The 21,604-nt window shown below is 45.1% G+C and overlaps 1 protein-coding gene across 1 annotated transcript; it reads left to right on the top strand.

Moving 5' to 3' along the window:
- Positions 1 to 22: 22 nt before the first annotated feature.
- Positions 23 to 21,561, top strand: nedd9 (neural precursor cell expressed, developmentally down-regulated 9). The gene is made up of 6 exons (XM_077009501.1): positions 23 to 689; positions 11,391 to 11,777; positions 16,572 to 16,907; positions 18,208 to 19,218; positions 19,795 to 19,884; positions 20,681 to 21,561. The coding sequence occupies exons 1-6, from the start codon at positions 678 to 680 to the stop codon at positions 21,230 to 21,232; spliced, it is 2,388 nt and encodes a 795-aa protein (XP_076865616.1). The 5' UTR covers positions 23 to 677; the 3' UTR covers positions 21,233 to 21,561.
- The last annotated feature ends 43 nt before the right edge of the window (positions 21,562 to 21,604 follow it).

The following is a 21,604-nucleotide window of genomic DNA, read 5'->3' as shown; positions in this document are numbered from 1 at the left end:
CACACACACACACACACACAAACACACGCTGAACTGCAGGTACTGAGAGTCAAGGACGGGTCGCCACAGTATCCTTTATTTAATTTATGTAAAACTGCTCTTCTTTAAAAAGCAGATGTGTGTAGATTATATTTACAGTCTGAACTGCTGACTTTAAACCCTGCTGACATTTATCAAGTAACATCTCACCCACTCAAGACTCCGGGAACAGAGCGACCGTGTTTGATTTGGAACAGGTTAACGGATAAGCTGTTGCAATTAGACGTAGTACAGAATATTATTAACAGTGTTATTTACGCTACGCGCGAGACGCTTGCTTTAAACGCAACTGTTGCATTTCTATCAATTTGGATGCGCGCGACCGCCTAGCCTTACGTCATAGTGCTAAAGTTAGCGGAGTTTGTTCGTCTTGACCAATAGGATCCGCGTTATGCAAATGACTTGAGCAGGTCTCGGTGTGGCGTGCCCACTGCCCAGTCTCAGGCAGTGCTCATCGGTGCATTCGTTGGAGTGCGATTAAATTACGGTTTTCCTTTAAATAATCGCAGAAACAGAAAACGTATAACTAGCAGTGAGGGTGTAGTGAATGCTGAGCGTGAGTTAGTGGTTTAAACTTTTGTTTTTTGTAACATTGTATAAGGATATTTTCATATTTGGAATAGAGGAGCGAACACACAATGAAGTGTAAAGTAAGTGAGTTTTATACTATTATGCATGATATTCACCTAAATAAATAATAGTTTCCACCAGGTTTCTCACAAATAAGTGTTTTCCAAGGAGTTGTAGCTACTGATTACTGCTTGGGAAAGAAAGTCACGTCTTACATTCGCGCGTTTGTGTGTAGCAGTGTATGTGTGTGTAGCAGTGTTTGAGTGTAGTAGCGTGTGTGGTGTATGTGAGTATAGCAGTGTTTGTGAGTGTAGTAGTAGTATGTGTGTAGTAGTGTTTGTGAGTGTAGTAGTGTGTATGTAGTAGTGTTTGTGAGTGTAGTGTGTGTGTGTGTGTGTAGAAGTGTTTGTGAGTATACTGGGTATGTGTCTGTAGCAGTGTTTGAGTGTAGTAGCATTTGTGGTGTATGTGAGTATAGCAGTGTTTGTGAGTGTAGTAGTAGTATGTGTGTAGTAGTGTTTGTGAGGGTAGTAGTGTGTATGTAGTAGTGTTTGTGAGTGTAGAAGTGTTTGTGAGTATAATGGGTATGTACTGTCTGTACTAGTGTTTGAGTGTAATAATGTTGTAATTGAGTGTCATTGTGTTGGCTTCTGTAAAATTCTGTGATTGCTAACATAGCCACTTCTCCTTCTGGCATAAAGACTTTCTTCGTTGAATGTGTTAGGGCGATTTGGTGACGTAAATGGCATAATAATGTGTGGTCTGAATTCGGCACTGTGCTTTTAAAGTTTTTTTCACCAGTAAATACTCTTAACTCCCTGAGTTTCTGGACGGCAGTGATTTACGGTGCGTAATCAAACGCCGGAGTCCTGACAGTGAACACCATTGTGGAGAAACGGAGGAAACGTGATTTACATCTCGCCTCCTAACGTGTTACTTGGAGCCTCTTCAGAACACACAGAGCTCTTCATTCTCTCCTTTTCAAGCGAATCTCTCCAATACCAGTTTGACCAGTTTGACCTTTAAATTTATGTGAATAAACACATTTTATCCACATAAAAACACTGTGAATGTGAAACTAAATATTCCCCTAATATTTCACATTTAATATTGATTACATTTTATTGGATGAATCGTATATTTCCAAACAAGGGTCCTTTATCTATCGGTCTGTCCCTATATGGAGATGTCACCGTTAGGTTGTATGTTTGTTGTTTTTGTGTGTTTAATAAAATTTACTCTTAAGAAAGACTGATCCCAAATGGATTATGTACAGATGTGATATTTCCTAGTGTAACAACAGTATCTATCAGCATGTAACTACCCCTGGAAACGCTTGCGTACAATTCTCTACGCTAGACTCTGGGCTGACAATACACATGTGAATTTCCTTCTTTCCATTTCATGGGTTTGTTGGGGGACAGAAGTACATGGTCAAGGATGTTCCTGTGTGTGTGTGTGTGTGTGTGAGAGAGAGAGAGAGAGAGAGAGAGAGAGAGAGAGAGAGAGAGAGAGAGAGAGAGAGAGAGAGAGAGAGAGAGAGAGAGAGAGAGAGAGTGGCATTGATCCTCATGCACGTTTGTATTGTGGGAACAAGGCCCTTTCTGTGTACTTGGCCTACCAGTTCTGTGTGGTCATCATTTACGTTCTCTTCAGGGTTCTGAGGAGATGCTTCGCTTCCTACTATGGTGCCGGCCGACGTGCTCATGAATGGAAATGCCTTTGTCTACTTCACACTATCTGAGGAATGTGGGGCAGTTTAGCTCAGCACAGCCTAAGAGTAACGCCTCTACTGTAGAGCTCCATCCCTCCCTCCCTCCCTCGCTCTCTCCCTACCTTACTCTCTCCCTCCCTCACTCTCTCCCTTCCTCTAGTTACCAGTCCCTTCAATCACTCACTCTCTCATTCCCTCCCTCCTTTAACTGTACAGTTCCTTCACTCCCTTTCTCTCCATACTACTAGCTGTAGGACAGTGTGTTCTTGTCATGTTAGCACCTGACCTGACAATAGTCTAGTCCAGGGGTCGGCAACCTTTGAGACATGGAGTGCCAACTTTTCTAGTCAATGAGTGTGCCACTATCAACAAATACAATTGGAGCGGGGGGGGGGGGGGGGGGGGGGCTCACACTGTATCAGTCACACTGTGTCAATCGTTGATGGGGGGGGTGCTGTCTGTGTCTGTCTGATCGTTGAAGTACCACTCCTTTAACTGCAATTATGGAAGCCATCAGACTTCAGCTACAATGGTGTGCACCATCTGACAAGGCAGTGCAGAGACAACACTTCACACTGGTCAAAAAGTCCATCCTGTCACAAACCTCGTTTTGTATGTCTATTAAAGATGGGTCGTGAGCCTTTCACTTATGAGAGACAATATCAGTTCCAAATGATTCACATCATGTGAATGAGTCACAAACACCTTTGCACTATGTCACATGAATAGTGACTCACAGACAATAGCACTAGGGGCTCAGTGTGTCCACCCTAGTGAGGTCAGTGGCTGAGAGTTAACTCAGTGATGTGGAGTGTTATGTGAACATCTAATGATGAGTAACCCACCTCACCAGAACATAAAATCATCTACAGACACCTGCGTCCTACATGGAGTTTGTATTTTTTGTTATTATAAGTTGCCATATTGCCAGTTGTGATTTTCACCCTAATCAGAATTTGTCATCCGCATTTACCCATCTGTGCAGTGAGAACACACACACACACACACTAGGGGGATCATTAGGGGGCTGTGGTACACACACATACACACACACACACACACACACAAATACCCTCCTGCCTACACACATATCGACACACACATTACTCAGTCATATGGCAGTCATGGTCTGGTGGTTAGGGAACTGGTCTTGTGACCGGAGGGTTGTGGGTTTGATTCCCAGGCCTGAGGCCATGATTGAGATGCCCTTGAGCAAAGCACCTAACCCAAACTGCTCCCTGGGTGCTGGGCTAGGGCTGCCCACTGCTCTGGGCATGTGTGCACCATAGCCCAGTAATCACTAGTGTGTGTGTCTTTTCTGACTGCACAGATAAGTAAATGCAGAGGACAAATTTCAATCACAATTGACAAAAGTGTGGCAACTTAACATGCTCATGTACTCCCACACACATACACTATATTAAGTATTCACTCACCTTCCTTGACTCACATATGAGCTTAAGTGGCATCCCATTCCTAATCCATAGGGTTCAATATGATGTTGGTCTACTCTTTGCAGCTAGAACAGGTTCAATCAACTCTTCTGGGAAGGCTGTCCATAAGGTTTAGGAGTGTGTTTGGGGATTTTTAATAATTCTTCCAGAAGCGCATTTTTGAGGTCACATACTGATGTTGGATGAGAAGGCCTGGCTCTCAGTCTCCGCTCTAATTCATCCCAAAGGTCTTCTATCGGGTTGAGGTCAGGACTCTGTGCAGGCCGGTAAAGTTAATCCACACCAGACTCTATGTCTTTATGGACCTTGCATGTTGGAAGAGGAAGGGGCCAGCTCCAAACTGTTGGGAGCATGGAATTGTCTAAAATGTCTTGGTATGCTGAAGCATTCAGAGTTCCTTTCACTGGAATTAAGGGGCCAAGCCCAGCTCCTGAAAAACAACCCCACACCATAATCCTCCCTCCACCAAACTTTACACTTGGCACAATGCAGTCAGACAAGTACTGTTCTCCTGGCAACGGCCAAACCCAGACTCATCCATCAGATTGCCAGATGGAGAAGCACGATTCGTCACTTCAGAGAACGTGCCTCCAGTGCTCTAGAGTCCAGTGGCAGTGTGCTTTACACCACAGCATCCGACATTTTGCATTGCACTTGGTGATGTATGACTTCGATGCAGCTGCTACACCATGGAAACTCATTCCATGAAGCTCTCTGTGCACTGTTGAGCTAATTTGAAGGCCACATGAAGTTTGGATGTCTGTAGTGATTGACTCTGCAGAAAGTTGGTGACCTCTTCGCATTATGTGCTTCAGCATCCGCTTCCCCCACTCCGTCAGGTTTCGTGTCCTACCACTTTGTGGCTGAGTTGCTGTCCTTCCCAAACACTTCCATTTTCTTATAATACAGCTGAAAGTTGACAGTTGACTGTGGAATATTTAGGAGTGAGGAAATTTCACGACTGGATTTGTTGCACAGGTGGCATCATATCACAGTTCCACGCTGGAATTCACTGAGCTCCTGAGAGTGATCCATTCTTTCACAAATGTTTGTAAAAACAGTCTGCATGCCTAGGTGCTTAATTTTATACACCTGTGGCCATGGAAGTGATTGGTGCACCTGATTCCAATAATTTGGATGGGTGAGCGAATACTTTTGGCAATATGGTGTATACTCACACACATGCCTACACATATATCCACACACAGATCCACAATCAGACATGCCCACACACACACACACACACACACATTCACACATATGTGTACATACACACACACACACACACACACACAAATCCACACATACACACACAGATCCACACACTCACACACATCCACACAAACACACATACATATTCACACACGCGCACACACACACACATCCACAAACTCACACACATATCCACACACACACACACACAGATGCACAAACTCACACACATATCCACACACACACACACACACACACACACACACACACACACACACACACATCCCGAACTCTCAGACAGTCATGCAGCCTCTTTTCATGCTTATGTAACAGTGGCAGAAATAACTTCCCAACCACAATGAAGAGTGATTAGGTAAACCAAAGTCTCTCTCTCCCCCTCTCTCTCAGTTCTCTCCTTTTCTCCCCCTTCTCTCTCTCCCTCTCTCCTTCTCTCCTCTTCTCCCCCTCTCTCTCCCCCTCTCTCTTTCTCTCCTCTTCACCCCTCTCTCTCTCCCTCCCCCTCTCTCCTTCTCTCCTCTTCTCCCCCCCTCTCTCTCCTCTCTCTCTCTCCCTCTCTCTCTCTCTCTCTCTCTCTCTCTGTCTCTCTGTATGGTCTCAGCTTTCATACCTCTGTCCTGGCAGGGACAGACATTGTTCAGGAAGCTTCATGGTAGAGGAAGGATTATGTTGGTGGAAAGGGGGAAAAATAAACAAAGAAGACTAGAACATAAGGGGTGTGTGTGTCTGTATATATGTGTATGTGTGTGTGTGTGTGTCTACATATGCTTGTGTGTGCCTATAAATGTGTGTGTGTGTGTGTGTGTGTATATATGTGTGTATGTATATATATATATATTGATGAGTATATATATATATATATATATATATATATATATATATATATATATATATATATATATATATATATATATTGATATATTGATATATGATGAGGATTATAAGGAGAAGCAGAGGGAGTTATTCATGTGGAGAAAAGTGACTGGATGTATTTGCTTTAGATTTGAAAGAATTCCCACATTCCTGCTTTTGTTTTCTTTTGTCTAAAAGGAAGCTTTTGTTTGGATTTAGGTCTCTCCCTATCGGTCCTTCTCGTGTGTGTGTGTGTGTGTGTGTTCTGGATGGTGGTGTTGAGTATAAAGAGCACTTCTGTGTGTGTGCATGCGTGTGTGTTCTCTGGGTGGTGGTGTTGAGTATAAAGAGCACTTCTCTGCAAGCCACCACCTTAAAGTCCTCCAGGTCATAACTAGTCGTCCCCCACCACCACCACCACGGTTAAGTCCTCCCTGCAGACAAACATGCCTGCACACACACACATACACACACACACATCTGTCTTTGTAAAAAGGTGTCTGTAAATTTTATAGATTAAATATTCAGTCATGTATATTATTCCATGAGTGTATTGTGTGTGTATCATGTGTATGTTTAAAGGGTTAGGGGTTAGGGTTGTGGTTGTTATTGTTAGTGTTAGGGTTATTGGGGTTAGGGTTATTTGGGGTTAGGGTTAGTGTTAGAGTTTTTAGGGTTAGTGTTTAGAGTTAGGGTTGGGTTTACGGTTAGGGTTATTAGGTTCACATTAGGGAAGATTGTTCCACCATCTCGGAGCCAATCAGAGAATAGCATTTTGTCTTCTGTGAGATTATAAGCATGGTGTTTTGAGTCAAGCCTTACTCGTGGTACAGACCAGACTTTGACCATGGATCATGTAGGGAGGGACTTGTCCATTTTTGGCTTTGTAGGCAAGCATCAAGATTTTATTTCTGATTCGTGCAGCTACAGGAAGCCAGTGAAGACACGTGTGAGAAGACTTGTCATGCTGCAGCGTTCTGGATCAGTTGTAGAGGTCTGATAACCCACAGAGGAAGACCCGCAAGTAGGAAATTGCAGTAGTCCAGCTTAGAGATGAGGAGAGACTGTACAAGCACCTGGGTAGCGTCCTGTGAGAGAAAGGGTCATATTCTCCATATGATGCAGAGGAGAAATCTAGGGTTAGAGTTTGGGTGTCTGAAGGGTTGGGGTTATATTCTTACCTGAAGGGTTGGGGTTATACTCTTATGAGAAGGGTTGGGGTTATACTCTTACCTGAAGGGTTGGGGTTATACTCTTACCTGAATGGTTGGGGTTATACTCTTACATGAAGGGTTAGGGTTAGGGATGACAGCGGATGCCTTCACCAAACACTGTTACAGCATCATCCGGCTTTCATGACACATTAGAACAGACTGAGCATCTGCCTTTGGTTTGTGGGTAAACAGGATATAAGTAATGATCTGAAAGCAAAGACCAGCTGTGTGTGTCTGTCTCAGACGGGATTGTTCTTCTCAGCACTGCTCAGGGTTAGGTTTATTAGGGTTAGGGTTGAGCATCTTCTATGGGAGGAGATTTTTGAAACACCAAAAGGAGAGACAAGTAACAACCAAACATATCTTTAACATATCTTTAGAGTTAGGGGTTAGGGCTAGATGTGCTCCATATAGGATTTAGGGTATAGGGTTAGGGACAGTTACAGTTTGTTAGGGTTTAGGTTTAGGGTTTAGGTTTAGGGGTTAGGGTTAGTTGGGGTTAGATGTGCTCCACCTGCCTCAGTGCTGCTGCTGATGTAGAGAAGCAGAGTGACAGCTCCGCCCCACTGCACTGAAATGGCTGCGGTGTCGCCACGGCCGCAGCGTCGCCACGACAGCGGCTGCTGTAGCTTTAGGGTAAACAGGGGATTTTGTGTGTGGCAACATTAGGCAGGCAGATTCACAGCAGAGGAAATGGGTGGAGTTAGCAGAGGAAATGGGCAGAGTTAGCAGAGCATATCTCTGGTGGACAGAGTGAGCACAGTTCGGCTCTGTAGCAGGACTTACACCAGACAGATAAAACAAGAAACCACCATCTGGATTTCCAGATTTAACTATTTCACATTTTCTTGAGCTTCTGGTCATAATAGGTTTTGTGGGTTAAGCATGACGGTCCTTAGGCTGTTTTGTGTGCTGGGGCTCTGATCACCCGAGTCTTGCATCATGACTGCTAATGAGCTAGGCAATAGATGCACAGAACATAAGCTGGTCCAATATATTCACTATCCACACAGAACACATACACACACACATGCACAAAACAGGTCATGCACAAAGAGAACACATGCACGCACACACAAAACCAATCATGCACATACACACATACACAAACGGAACAGGTCATGCATGCACGCAAACATACACATACACACACACGCACACACACACAGAACCGGTCACACACACACAGAAAAGGTAATGCACATACACACACAAAACAGGTCATGCACATACACACATCCACATGCACAAAACAGGTCATGGATGCACATACACACACACACACACACGTCATACACACACAGAGTAGGTCTTGCACGCACACACACACACATACAAAGAACAAGTCATGTGCACACAGAGCAGGTCATGCATGCACACACACGCACGCACCCACCCACCCACCCACACACACACACACACACACACATGCACACACAGAACAGGTCGTGCGCATACACACACAGAACAAATCGTGCACACACGCACACACACAGTAAAATGGAAAATCTGCTATTACTAATCACTTAACGAGTTCACCACCTGCTGCTTACCTGATGTTTGTTTCTGAAACAAAATTACATGTGTATTCTGAGGCTCTAGCTTTAGGACATCAAACACCTGTTTAATTAGACAAGGTGTCTTTACCACAGCTCATGCCACAGTCAAAAAGTCAAAAGAAGGCGGGATCCTAGGGTTAAGGGTTAGGATTAGGGTTAAGGGTTGGGGTTTAGGGTTAGGAGTTAGGGTTAGGGATCTTCTGCGCGCGCTGGGCCGGTCAACAGGTCAACATATGCGGGAATTTAGAAGCAAACGCAAGTGGTGTCCCTTTTAACGACTTTATTTAGAAGCACAAGTCCCGCTGCGGAGAGAGCGGCACGAGCGTTAGATGACTCAGCTCCTGCTTTTTTTGTATGCGTGTGGTTTTCACGATCATCAGTGTTGATTTCTAAACTTTAAGTTTCGACCTCCAAAGTAACACCACCATTTTGTAGAGATCGTGTAAGCCCACCCCATGACCGTCCTGGTACTAAACAAGATGCTCTGTCAGGTTTTGCCTAGTGTTGTCCATAGGTATTTGTTTAATTTCATAAAATGGGGTAAATAGTAGTGTAAATAGCATTTGTACTGGCAGCATTAATTCATCAAATTTTAGTCTATCAGAATATGCTACCCATGACATTTTTATTTAAGATACTGTAATAGAGCTTAAAAACATTTATTTTTCGATAAAGCATCACAACTTATCAGAACAACGGGACCATACATTGTGAGAAGCAGCCCTGTTTAAGAGAGCCAGTGCACTGTGCTGTTCCCTGTTCCCAGTACAGAATGCTGTGGTTCCCCACCTAGTTTTAAGGTTAGGGTTAGGGTTAGGGTTAAGTTAACATCTTAAAAGATCACTTCCAGGAAGTTCTTTCGCAACGGCCTCTGCTCTAGCGTGGGGTTTTCCATGTCTTGCTAATGGCCAACACATGTGTTTAATGTCACATAAATACACAACAATGACCTTGTGATTAGACTGCATTTAAAGCATGGAAGCATGTTCTATGGTTCCTGTGCTGATTCATCGACTACAGCTGTATACGTATTAGTGCTCAGAGAGATTCCAGAAGACACCACAATGTCTGGACTCTGGAAGTATCACACGTGTACAGTACAGTAAAATAATGTAATAATTTAATGTAAAATTAAAATAATCGAAATAATTGTGATACAACTCTACAATCTACCAGTAGTATTCCAGCATTAGTCTTCAAATGACTGCCAAAATGAGTCAAAATGATGCCACAGCAGGTTTTGTATTTCCTCATCAGTGTTTATACTGATATAGTGCTTAGGTTCCTCATCATTCAAGTATTTTATTGCAGTCCATGTTCTCTCTGCAAGAAGAAAAAACATCCCACAAGCAAACTAGCGGCTATCAAAGCCCATAGCTATAGGACAGATGGTCACGAGTGCTCTGATTGGTTGATACTGACCACAAGGACACCCTCAAGCTCATGGCTGCTTGTCTGCAAAAGTAGAGCTTGTTCACATGAGAATATGCTATGTGGTTGTCTGGGTTACCAGGGGCATGAGACAACAGGCACCCATCAGCTCAGAGATAATGAGCTAACCCTCACAACTTCACATCGTCACACCTTCACCCTAAGCCTCACCCTGTAGGAAACACCTCAAAGCAGAGAGGCTATGGGGCAGAAAACGAGAAGACTGCTGATGGCCTGACACTCTCGCAGAACATAGTGTTTGAGATAATATGAACCCCTAACCCTAGGAAGATGGAAGCAGGGGAAACCCTGAACCTACAAATTCCACAATGAACTTCAGCTGAATGGAGTTACTCAAGAACAGCCTTGAAGTTGCATAGTACTGAAGTTAGACAATAGCCCAAGTACAAAAATTTCATGAATTGTTAAATTACCTAAAGATGGTAAGCGAGATGAAATAAATGATATAATTATATTATTTAATTAGTTTCTGTGTTCTTTGTGGTTCAAACATACATTTTCATAACCCTTCATTTCAACAAACATTTCATTTTTGACTTTCTCATGGTCTGTACGGGAAAACAAATGGACCCTTAATAAATAGTTTTAGAGAATTGAATTTTGGCAGTGTTTGAATCCATCTCATCTTGCAGTGGTTGGAATAACAGAGGTTGGAAGTCTTGGCCAGGGCTGCAGAGGAAGGAGTGTTGAAGTCTTGCCCATGCAGGCTGGGTGATGATTTTTAGTGCAGTTCAGGTCATCTCCTGCCCCAGTTCTTTTCAAAGCATGAACTAGTGAAGCACTGTGTCCCATTTAAAAGCTGGACTAGTCTACAGTACTTTCTGAGACTAATGTGTAATGAGGAGGCTACCATAATGATTACCACAATGATTACCATGATGAGGAGGCTGTAGTTCGACTCCATTGTGACTCCACTGCAAGGCACTGTAGCAAGTGCAGCACGTGTTTAATGGGGCTGGGACACTGGGCTCTTCTGCTCATTAGCAAGGTGGAAGTGCTTCAGGCACAGACCTGACAGGCCCTGACACTGTCCAGATACTGCCCTGACGCCATCCGGACAGTGCTCTGGTCCTGACCTGACACTGTCACTGTCGTGACACTATCCCGAAACTGCCGTAAACACCGAAATGCTGCATCGTTAACACTGTAAACCGTGAAATGCTATACTACCAGATATGCTTCTGCTTGCTCAGTTTGAGTTATTACAGTGCCATATTGTATTGAAATAACATCTTATGAAGAAGCCAGAGAGGCTGTGTAGATGTTGCGTTTGTTTCAACAAATGTTGTTTTTTCCTGCTCCACAGAACCTGCTGGCAAAGGCATTGTTCGACAATGTGCCGGAGACCCCAGAGGAGCTAGCGTTCCGCAAAGGCGACATACTGACGGTGATCGAGCAGAACACGGGTGGCTTGGAGGGCTGGTGGCTTTGCTCGCTGCATGGACGACAGGGCATCGCACCAGGCAACCGCCTTAACTTGCTGCTCGGGCCGATGTTCGAGGGTAACATGGCAGGCAGCCTAACCCCGCCCCACAGCCTAGCTCACCAGCAGAGCACGCACACTTCACAGGGCATCTACCAGGTGCCCTCCACACAGGGCCAGGCCCCGCCCATCTATCAGATCCCACCCACACTGGACGTGTACCAGGTCCCGCAGAGGAGCACACTGGCTGTAGATGTGATGCCCAGTAGGGTAAGAGAACAATCTCTTTTTTTCTCTCTGTGCTATGCTTCTTACTGTTTGTGTTATGAGTGTACCAGAGTCGGTTAATGTAGCAGCATGGTTCAGAAAATACTTTCTTTACTTCTTTATTTTCTGTACTTGGCACTTAAGGATAAGAATGTTCCAGACCTCTAACACGTAAGACTCTAAAAATGAAACACAGTCTCAGCTTTCTGTCAGCAGACAGCCAGTGGCCAACCAAGACCTGACCCACTGGAAAATGGCTCTTCAAATTCTCCATGTTTGTGGTGTTTTTCTTGAAGAGCCCCGATTCCGCCTGTAAAAGTGTGTGTGTGTGGGTGGAGGGGGTGAGGTGGTAATTAAGGGTTTGTAAAAACTAGAAACCCTTTTGCATTTTCAGTTATGGATGATGGTTTTGCCCTCAGCAGCAGTTGTGTGCAATTTGAGACAGGAGACCCATAGAGGCTTAGGTTGAGGATTGACCTTAACCCTAACCCTAAAAGTAAACTCTGGCCCTAAGCATAACCCAGCTCAGGACAATAGGAGACAGGCTATCCACAGAGACCAGAAGGCAGATAAAGGTTGTGGAACTTTGACCAGACTGGTTCCTCTTTTCCCTTTCTTCACACAAGAATGGGATCTAATCCCACTTGCTAATGGTGGCAAACAATAATTACGGCTAATCAAGGACCATTTTAAAGTTGTAAAACTCTGAGTAGGAGGCCTTAGTTCCTTTGAACTGTTTTTTCACAAGTTTTAACATGTTGTTAGATTTCTTAGAAACTGAATGTGAGAGTTGTATGACTTTCGTCTAGATGTTCAGAACTAGGGGTGTGTACAGCGCATACATGTCTAGTTTTACTCAGCCTCTTTAAATAAATCATGGCCTCTGTCATGCAGCTACTGCTGCTCTTTTGCTGGTTTTGTCCATAGCTGCCAGCTATTCTCAGCACTTTGGTGCTTAAGTAAGAGGGTGTGTCACCGGCCACAAGCGTGTTTTTGTAAGACGTCACTCAAAAGCTAACCAGAGGAGTGTTGCACAGGTGTGGCTTTCAGGAAGATGCAGTCGGATAAGGATTTCCTGCCAACTCGATCTACTCTGCCTGCAGCAGCACACAGTAACAGCACTATGCAAATCCTGCATGCTATTGTTTATTGAACTACAATGTTCTTTATTCAGTGCCTGGTGTTGGTCAGAAATGTGTTGCTGTCACAGAGTATGTGTTATCATGCTATCTCAGACTCACACGAGGTTCCAGGAACAGAGCTCAGCTGAATTTGTAGAAGTCACCATTGTCCTTTTTACCTAGTGAAGTCCAGTCCTGAAGTTAGAGTCAACCAAGCAGACCAAGGCTATGATCAAGGCCACCTGATCTATGATCTTAGTCACACACAGCAGGGTGCTTTGTGTGGTGCCTGATAGGGCCGAATAGGCCTTAAATTACAATTTACAAATGTAAGACATTTAAATATTGTGGTCTTACATTTTGTGTTTTAGCTGTGTATCTTTGCTGTGGCCTATTCAAATTTGATAAATTAAATTCCTATACAGTTAGTAGCCCAGTTATCGATTGTGAATATGAAAGCTGTCTAGTGAAGATGATAGATTACTTTCTGATATAACTTGTTAAGAGGTTTGTTGTGCAAGGTTGTTTTCATACAACAGTTTGGACAACTGGGCAACAGTTTGTCAAGATTTTACCCGAGAGGAGAAAATCCGCAGTCACTAAGCTAGATATTAAGACTACCATGAGGTATTCATATTTCTACCATGGGAAACTGGCATGGTTTCTTAGAAATGTTTAACACGTACATCCATGTAGATAAGGAACAATCTTGCTAGATTTAACATGTAACATGTTCAATCTCGTTAGCAGAAACACAAATGAGATTACAAGACAACTAGCTAGCTAGTTAACGAGCTAAGGCTATCAAGTCCTAGACCAGCTAGCTACCTGTGAGGGAACTCGACAGGTTTCATCTGACGCTGTCAACACGATTCGCTCACCAATATAATTGTAACTGTGTAGCTAGCTACATATTTTGAGATTATGACATGAAATCACAGAAATCATGGTATTAGCTCTAGTTTGACCTCGCTATGTTTGAACAGTGCCGTGAAGCGCCACTACTACTCCGCTAATTCCTAAACGGCCGTGCACACGCACACCCAAAGAGTTCTGTGGGCGCTGTGTTTAGCAGGCGTATAGTTTGTGGAAACTGCTTTTCGATTGTAGAAGTCTTTCCTCAGAATTTTCTAATAAGACGGCTTTGAGTTTTTCAAAATGAACTTATTTTTGTATTTCCTAAATTTGGTCCTAAATTGCAGACAACCTGAAACTGCTGGTTGCTGCAGGTACTGTGTCTGGTCAGGCACATGTCACATAATGGTGCACTGTGAGTCCTGGTTGCTCCTGGCTGCCTTGGCACACGTCCTGGTGTGACCCTCCTCCACACTCCCTCCATGCACACACAGCCTCATTCATGCCTGCAGCAGCTGGGTGATGGTGACAGTGGTGACTAGGCACTCCCACACCCACGATGGGTCTCTCTCTCTCTCTCTCTCTCTCTCTCTCTCTCCCTCTCTTCCTCTCTCTGTCTCCCCTACTGTCTGGGCCATTAGTTATCTGGACCAATGCGTTTGTAAAGCTGCTGCTGTAAAAAATGCTATATAAATAAACTTGACTTGAAAAGTCAGCCACCAGGTCTCATCAGCATTAGATGCGTCTGCTTACACCATGCCCTCTGTAGACCGTCTGCTTACACCATGCCCTCTGTAGCCCGTCTGCTTCCACCATGCCCTCTGTAGACCACCTGATTCCACCATGCCCTTTGTAGACCGTCTACTTACACTATGCCCTCTGTAGACCGCCTGCTTCCAACATGCCCTTTGTAGACCCTCTGCTTACACCATGCCCTATATAGACCCTCTGCTTACACCATGCCCTCTGTAGACCACCTGTTTGTGTGCTTCTGTATCATGGAAATGTCATAAAAATTCATGGCCATTGGTGTAGAGCCACATCTTACTCAGACTCATTTATTTTGTATCTGGTTTTTAACTTTGTAGGAGTATGGATTGGAGATAGAGTGCACCAGCGCACTGAAATGGTTTAACCCAGAACTCTAACCCCTAGCCCTAACCAACTGGCTATCTTGGCTGGTTATCTTGAAATGTGTTAAATTAGTCTGGATTGTGATTGCATTCAAGGAGATAGATAATGTGTCTTTTTATGTCCCTAATGTAACAGGAGGGCTTTTTGCTTTTTGGTCTTATTGCTGAGACATATGAGGTCTCGGGAGATCGGCCGTTTAATTGTCTACATTAATAGGACAAGCATATTAATAGGACTAGCTGCTCCTCCCACCCGTTAGTGGAGCAGTGACATTCACTAAGGACATCTGTGGCACAATGAAGACCTTTGTTAAGATAATGAGGCTCAAATACCCAGTGAGTAACGTAGGTCAGGACCCACAGGCTGGTGGTCTGGAACAGCAGGGAATTATTTTTATTAGATGGTGTTTGGTTTCACAACTGTTAGCCAACAATTACCGGTGGTTAGACAGTAATTTAAGCATTAACAAATCTAAGTAACAATTCAAATTCAATAACAATTCAAATCCAGTAGTCTTCCGTGTCTTTGCAGCTAGGCCCAAAAAATAAGCACCGGATCACAAATGCAGGAAAATTACTTCCAAACAAATTTCGAATGGCAGAGGAATCAGAGGAACATCAGGAGAGATTAATCTAATGTGCTTGTTTGTGAAGTGATGACATTAGGTCAGCCGGTTTTGCAGGGTCATCCAGTGAGGATGCTTCCCACAAGCTTCCCTAATCACACAGGGGTGACAGGTTCCCCCACCTGCCTTGGCAATATTTACACAACTAAGCAGTAGTGCTGAGAGGGGAAAAATAATTCTACAAGTGAGAGAATGGAGTGTGTGTGTGTGTGTGTGTGTGTGTGTGTGTGTGTGTGTGTGTGTGTGTGTGTGTGCTAGCGCGAGTGATGCTCTGATCCTGTTCATAGCACCTAGCAAAGGGTTGACACAAGCTTGAAGAATTTTCAGAGTAGCATATTCATGTGACCACAGGTGCTGAATTTAAGCCTGCGCTGCCCCCAGTGGTCTCATCCTCACATTGCACCTTCACTATATGGGCTTCCTTTCACAGGCAGGACTCGTCCATATTACATATTACACAACGCAGTTTTGCCTCTACAGGTTTGGATACGAGTGGGTTTGCCTTCTTTTGTTTAGTCCTGATTGGGTTCTGTGGGAAGAGGGGTGGAGCTGTGGGAGAGGGGTGGAGCTATGTGACATTATTCATATGTCCCATCAGGGGGAGGATGGTAATCATTCTTCAGATGCATGTTGATTCAGCATTATGCCAGAGTGTGACAAAGTCCTCTATCTGCACCCATGACTCACCAACAGATGTACTGTCCCCTCACAGTCTCTCTCAGTCTCTAGGGTTAGCAGTTCCTGTATTATCTAGGGTTCGCGATGCATGAATCCTCTGATGATCTCTGGGCTGTCCTGTGGGGGACACTGCAGTTTTGTCTTTTTGACCTGATTTGGCGCTTGCATGGTGGTTGTAATGCATTAAAAAATTTCTTGTTGTGTTGTTCAGGTGCTGAAAACAACACAAACGGAACAGGTGTACACCTACGGCCCCGCCCTCAGCCACACCCACACACTACACCACAGGGTGTAGGTGTCTGTGCTGAATACAGTAATGATTTGTACTGTATACTGGTGGATGTTACATCACTTTGTGTGTGTTGTTTTGTGTTGGCTGTACAGGTGAATGACATTCCACCTAGCACACAGAGAGGACGGAGTTCTCATGGCCAGAGTCTTTACGACACCCCTCCGTCCCAGGATGTACGTCATCAGGGGGTGTACAACACCTCTGCGTCCCAGGATGTACGTCATCAGGGGGTGTACGACACCCCTCCGTCCCAGGATGTACGTCATCAGGGGGTGTACGACACCCCTCCATCCCAAGATGTACGTCATCAGGGGGTGTACGACACCCCTGCATCCCAGGATGTACGTCATCAGGGGGTGTACGACACCCCTGCATCCCAGGATATACGTCATCAGAGGGTGTACGACACCCCTCCTCAATCTCAAGGGGTATGTTGCCAATGAATCATCCTAGGGTTAGAGTAACTTAACCCCAACCCTAAACCTTAACTAACAACAAATGGCTATTTCTCCCCTAAATTGGAGGATGACAAGTATGAGAAAATGGTTGCTAAATGAATGCTTTGACTGCCAGCCGTGCCGGTGTTGGTCGAGAGCTGTTCTTTGATCAGTGGAGGACCCTAACGACAGCAGTAGCTGGCAAGGTTATAATCGTCAACGAAAATGAACGAAATAACGAAAACTGTCTTGTAGTGGAAATAGGTGATAAAATATATGGAGTAGTTCTCAAGAGGAAAAACCCCACGAATCTCAAAGCTCACACAATAGGGCTAACAACTGCCAGTACCTTGGCAAGCTACTTCTGAGTAGCTCCGCTGAAAGAGAAGCACCATCCCGGCTAGGTAGCACCTGGAAGGAGAACCGTAATGGACCGTTTTCACCAGTGATCAAATAGTTGCTGGTGGTTAGTTAATATGCAGGAAAACCGCAAGCGGGCAAATACACTAGTTAATGTGTTGAGACTGGATGTCAACACGACTGAGTGACTCGATTGCCTTCAAAAAGTTTGGCTTTTCACACGAACCAAAATAGGGTTACGCTCCTATGTTCGTGTCTGTCCTTAGTCTGGCAATTTTCAGCAGCAATATTACACATTTTGCACTTAAGGCTTCTATCTTGTGGACTGTTAGTTGTTCAACAGTAATTGAATGCATTTTTAAAAATGGTATCTTTTGATGAGTTTTTCTGAATCCTGCACCTCAAAAATAACCCAAAATATTTAAAAACTAAAACTACTAGAACTAATGAAAACTAAACTAAAACTAAGCTTTAAAAAAATTATTAAAACTAATAAAAACTAGCAAACATGCTCTAAAAACTAATTAAAACTAACTGAATTAGAAAAAAAGTCACAATTAAAACTAAACTATAATGAAAAATCCAAAACTATTATAACCTTGGTAGCTGCTGCTTGTCAGTGTAGGATGTTTGTTTGTAATGAAGTGAAATGGAGCTTCAGCTCGATGCAGAGGCGGGTTTGAGGGTTTGAGGGCTGGCTAAAGTGGTTTGGGGCCCACTCCACTGTGCTCCAGGGATCTGGTGGTCTACATTCTTATGTTGGTCTGCATTCTTATGGTCCACGCACATCTAAGCCATGCGCCTCACTGACACCAGTGCTACGGTTTTAGATGGTTGGTTGTCATCCACCACTTTATGGGAGGGTTTTCCTTGTTGTTTAGTGTGTGTGTGTGTGTGTGTGTGTGGGATTAATGTTAGTTTGTTCTGGCAGGTGTGCTCCACTGCCCCCTGCTGGAGCACTGCTGCACAGGATGAGGGCGACTATGACTTCCCTCAGCCTCACAAGCAAAAGCCGGAGGGGGTTTATGATGTTCCACCAGCATTCATGTCCAAATCCACTCAGTCCAACTACGATTTTCCCCCAAGCTCAGAAGCCTGTGTCGCCTCCGGCAACATCAGCAGTGTTTACGATATTCCCGCCAGCCAACTCACTGCCGCGACCCAAGACCTGTACGATGTTCCCCGCGGCATGCAGGCGCGGCAGTGTGAGCGGGAGCGTGTCAGGGGCGTCGACGCCCTTCCAGCGCCGGACTCGCACGCACTCACTGACGTCACGGACGGTGTGAATCGCCTTTCGTTTTCCAGCGCGAGGGGCAGCGTCTCCACGTCCTCAATGCTGGGGTCCGCAGCCGAGCCGGCGCCGCACCTGGATTCCGCCCTGCGACGCCTGGGCCGTCTGCAGCTGGGCCTGATCTCGTCCGTGTCCACCCTGCAGGGTTTGGCTGCCTCGCCCTGTTGCCGCAAGGCCGGGTCCCTGGAGCGGCAGGCTGGCGAGGTGCGTGGGGCGCTGGGGCGTGTGCACACCACGCTGGCTGACCTCCTGACTTTCGGGAAGGAAGTGGTGGCCACCGCCCCCACCCTGTCAGACCCACCACTGCAGGCAAAGTTGTGCAGACAGCTGCAACGACTGGAGGACGCACAGAAGACCCTGCAGCAGACTCACCGCAGCCTGGAGAGCAGCGGCTGGAGTCCCGCACAGCTGGACCGTGTTGTCATGGTGTCACGGACGCTGCCGGATGACGCCAGGCAGCTGGCGTCAACAGTAGGGGGCAGTGCAGAGCTGCTATTCCGGAGGACCCCTGTAGAGGGCATCGTTCACCCATTCACCTGCGCCCCTCCAGAGGAGAATTCCAGCTGCCAGACCAAACCTTTCCCTGTGGTGCAGGACAGTGAGAAATGTGTGAAGAGCTGGATGGAGGACTATGACTACGTCCATCTACAGGTGAGAAGGGTTTTAGTAACTTTATCCAATAGCCAGTAGTGAAAACATGTAGGTAAAAGCAGAAATATAGTTATAAAACTATTCTGAAGAATAGACAGCTTGTGCGGCAGTTTCAGATTCGTCTTTAACATGATGTCGTGCCCAACACACATTTGTTGTTCTTGAACTGGAATCTAAACGACTGTCCTGGCGCCTCAAGACTCTTCGGTTCCAGCACGGACTCCCACTACTGACCCCATACATCACAGCCTCTCATCAAACGTGGAGCCAGTCTTTCTGCCAACAGTCAGGAGTCCATTTGCCTGTGATGCTGTCTGGCTGAAGCTAGTTTGTCAAAAGCAGGAATGTCAATGTTTATTATTATTGCATGAGAAATAAAGGTGATTTGACATGCAAACACACCCTACTGTTTTCAGAGAAGCAGGCCATTTTGGACAGGGGTTTTGTTAGACAGGGGTCTCCATCAGCTATTCAACCAAATTGCTTCTCTCTTTAAATATGCTGCACCATGTCTGGTGTAATTCCTGCATCTAAACATTTTTGCACCAGCATAACCAACTTCTTTCCAATTGAAAGGGTAAAGAAGAATTTGAGCGCCAACAACGGGAACTTTTAGAAAAGGAGAACATCGTAAAGCTGAGCAGGACTCACCTGGGCCAGGATCAGGTTTGTGGCCTCATTTCTCTTCCTTGTCTGACATGTTCCTGGTTGATGTTTGAAATTATCAGTAGATTAACACAAGCTGTTGGCATCTCCTTCACCCTCAGGCAGGTATGGTTGGGTTGGACATGGCAATGGCTGGTGACCATGAGGACCAGCAGGAAAAGCCATGTAGGCTTTAGTTTGATTTTCACCATTGGGATAAGCTGTACGGAGTAAGGGCTAGCCCTAGTCTTAGGGGTTGTGGGACAGGGTTAAGGGTTAGGGATTAGGGTTAGCTATACTGAATTAAAGATGTCACTGAAGAGCCACACAGAACCCTACAGTATTAAAGCCAGGATCTTTGCTCAGACTGAGCATAAAGACATCGGGTTCAGGATAACAGCGTCTGTGTAAATGTAAATATCACAGATGCAGATAAGAATGTCAGAACAATATCAGAATGGAACAGTGCGGATCAGTACAGAACAGAATGGAGCGGTACAGAATAGTACAGATCAGTACAGAACACAATGGATCAGTACCAGACAGTTCCAGTACCACGTGTACTTTTAACACAAACCTGAATATGATTCAGGGGAACAGAAAGAACATAAACATGAACCAGAAGAACACTGAAGAACACTGACCTGGATGTTTCCTAAGATCTGGATTGAAGTGTGAAAGTTCAAGTGGTTTTAGTTAGTCCTGTGACCTCTAGGGTTAATGTGTGACCTCTAGGGCCAATGTGTGACCTCTAGGGTTAATGTGTGACCTCTAGGGTTAATGCCTTTAACACTATGTTCTCTTCTGACTCTCAAAGCTGAACCAGTTTAAGAAGCTGGAACAGGAGGTGATTAAACCTGTAGAGAATGACATCACACAGTGGATCTCCCATCAACATTCCACAGGCTCCTCCTCCCCTTCAGACTCCTCCTCCACTTCGTCTGTGGGAGGCGGAGCTCATCTGTGTGGGCGGGACCGGCAGCTGCTGACCTTTTATGCAGAGCAGTGTGAACAGCACTTTGTCAGTCTGCTCAACGCTGTGGACGCCTTCTTTGGTTGTGTGGCGGCTGCACAGCCTCCACGAATCTTCGTCGCACACGCCAAGTTTGTCATCCTCAGTGCACACAAGCTCGTGTTCATTGGAGACACACTGTCACGACAGGTGTCGTCCCCTGACGTGAGCGGTCGGGTGACGGACTCTAGTAACGTGCTATGTGAGCTGCTGAAGACGATGGTGTCCTCCACCAAAATGGCTGCTCTTCGGTACCCAAACACAGCCGCTGTGCAAGACATGGTGCACCGCGTCACACACCTCTCACACCAAGCACAGCATTTCAAAATGCAGCTATTACACATGGCCACATTCTGAACTCGCAGTGAGCCACTTATATCAAAGACGCTCAAAGAACTGTACATTGGCCTATGTAAATACAGGTTCCTTCTTTGTAATTATTTGACTGTATTTTTTGTTTATATTTGTTTTATATAAAATTAAGAATGTAATGAATATTCTAGGGTAATATGCTAAATTTATTATTTTTTATTGAGCACCTTATAAGTCACCTTCATTATGTTATGACCTGTATATGAATGATGATGCTGGAAATCCACAGTTAGGGGTTAGGGGTAGAGGTAAGGGTAGGGATACAGGGTAGAGGTAAGGGTTTATGGGTAAAATTAAGGGGTTAGGGGTAGAGGTAAAGGTAGGGGTACAGGGGGGGTGATAAGGGTTTATGGGTAG

This window comes from Brachyhypopomus gauderio, chromosome 6 (assembly GCF_052324685.1).
Source record: "Brachyhypopomus gauderio isolate BG-103 chromosome 6, BGAUD_0.2, whole genome shotgun sequence".
In the NCBI taxonomy this organism is placed as follows: domain Eukaryota; kingdom Metazoa; phylum Chordata; class Actinopteri; order Gymnotiformes; family Hypopomidae; genus Brachyhypopomus; species Brachyhypopomus gauderio.
This window is presented reverse-complemented; position numbering and strand designations above follow the sequence as displayed.

Excerpts from the sequence above, each read along its gene's own strand:
- nedd9 (XM_077009501.1), top strand. Across the intron at positions 16,908-18,207 it reads CCCCTCCTCAATCTCAAGGG|GTGTGCTCCACTGCCCCCTG; the intron begins GTATGTTGCCAA and ends TTGTTCTGGCAG. Across the intron at positions 19,219-19,794 it reads ATGACTACGTCCATCTACAG|GGTAAAGAAGAATTTGAGCG; the intron begins GTGAGAAGGGTT and ends TCCAATTGAAAG.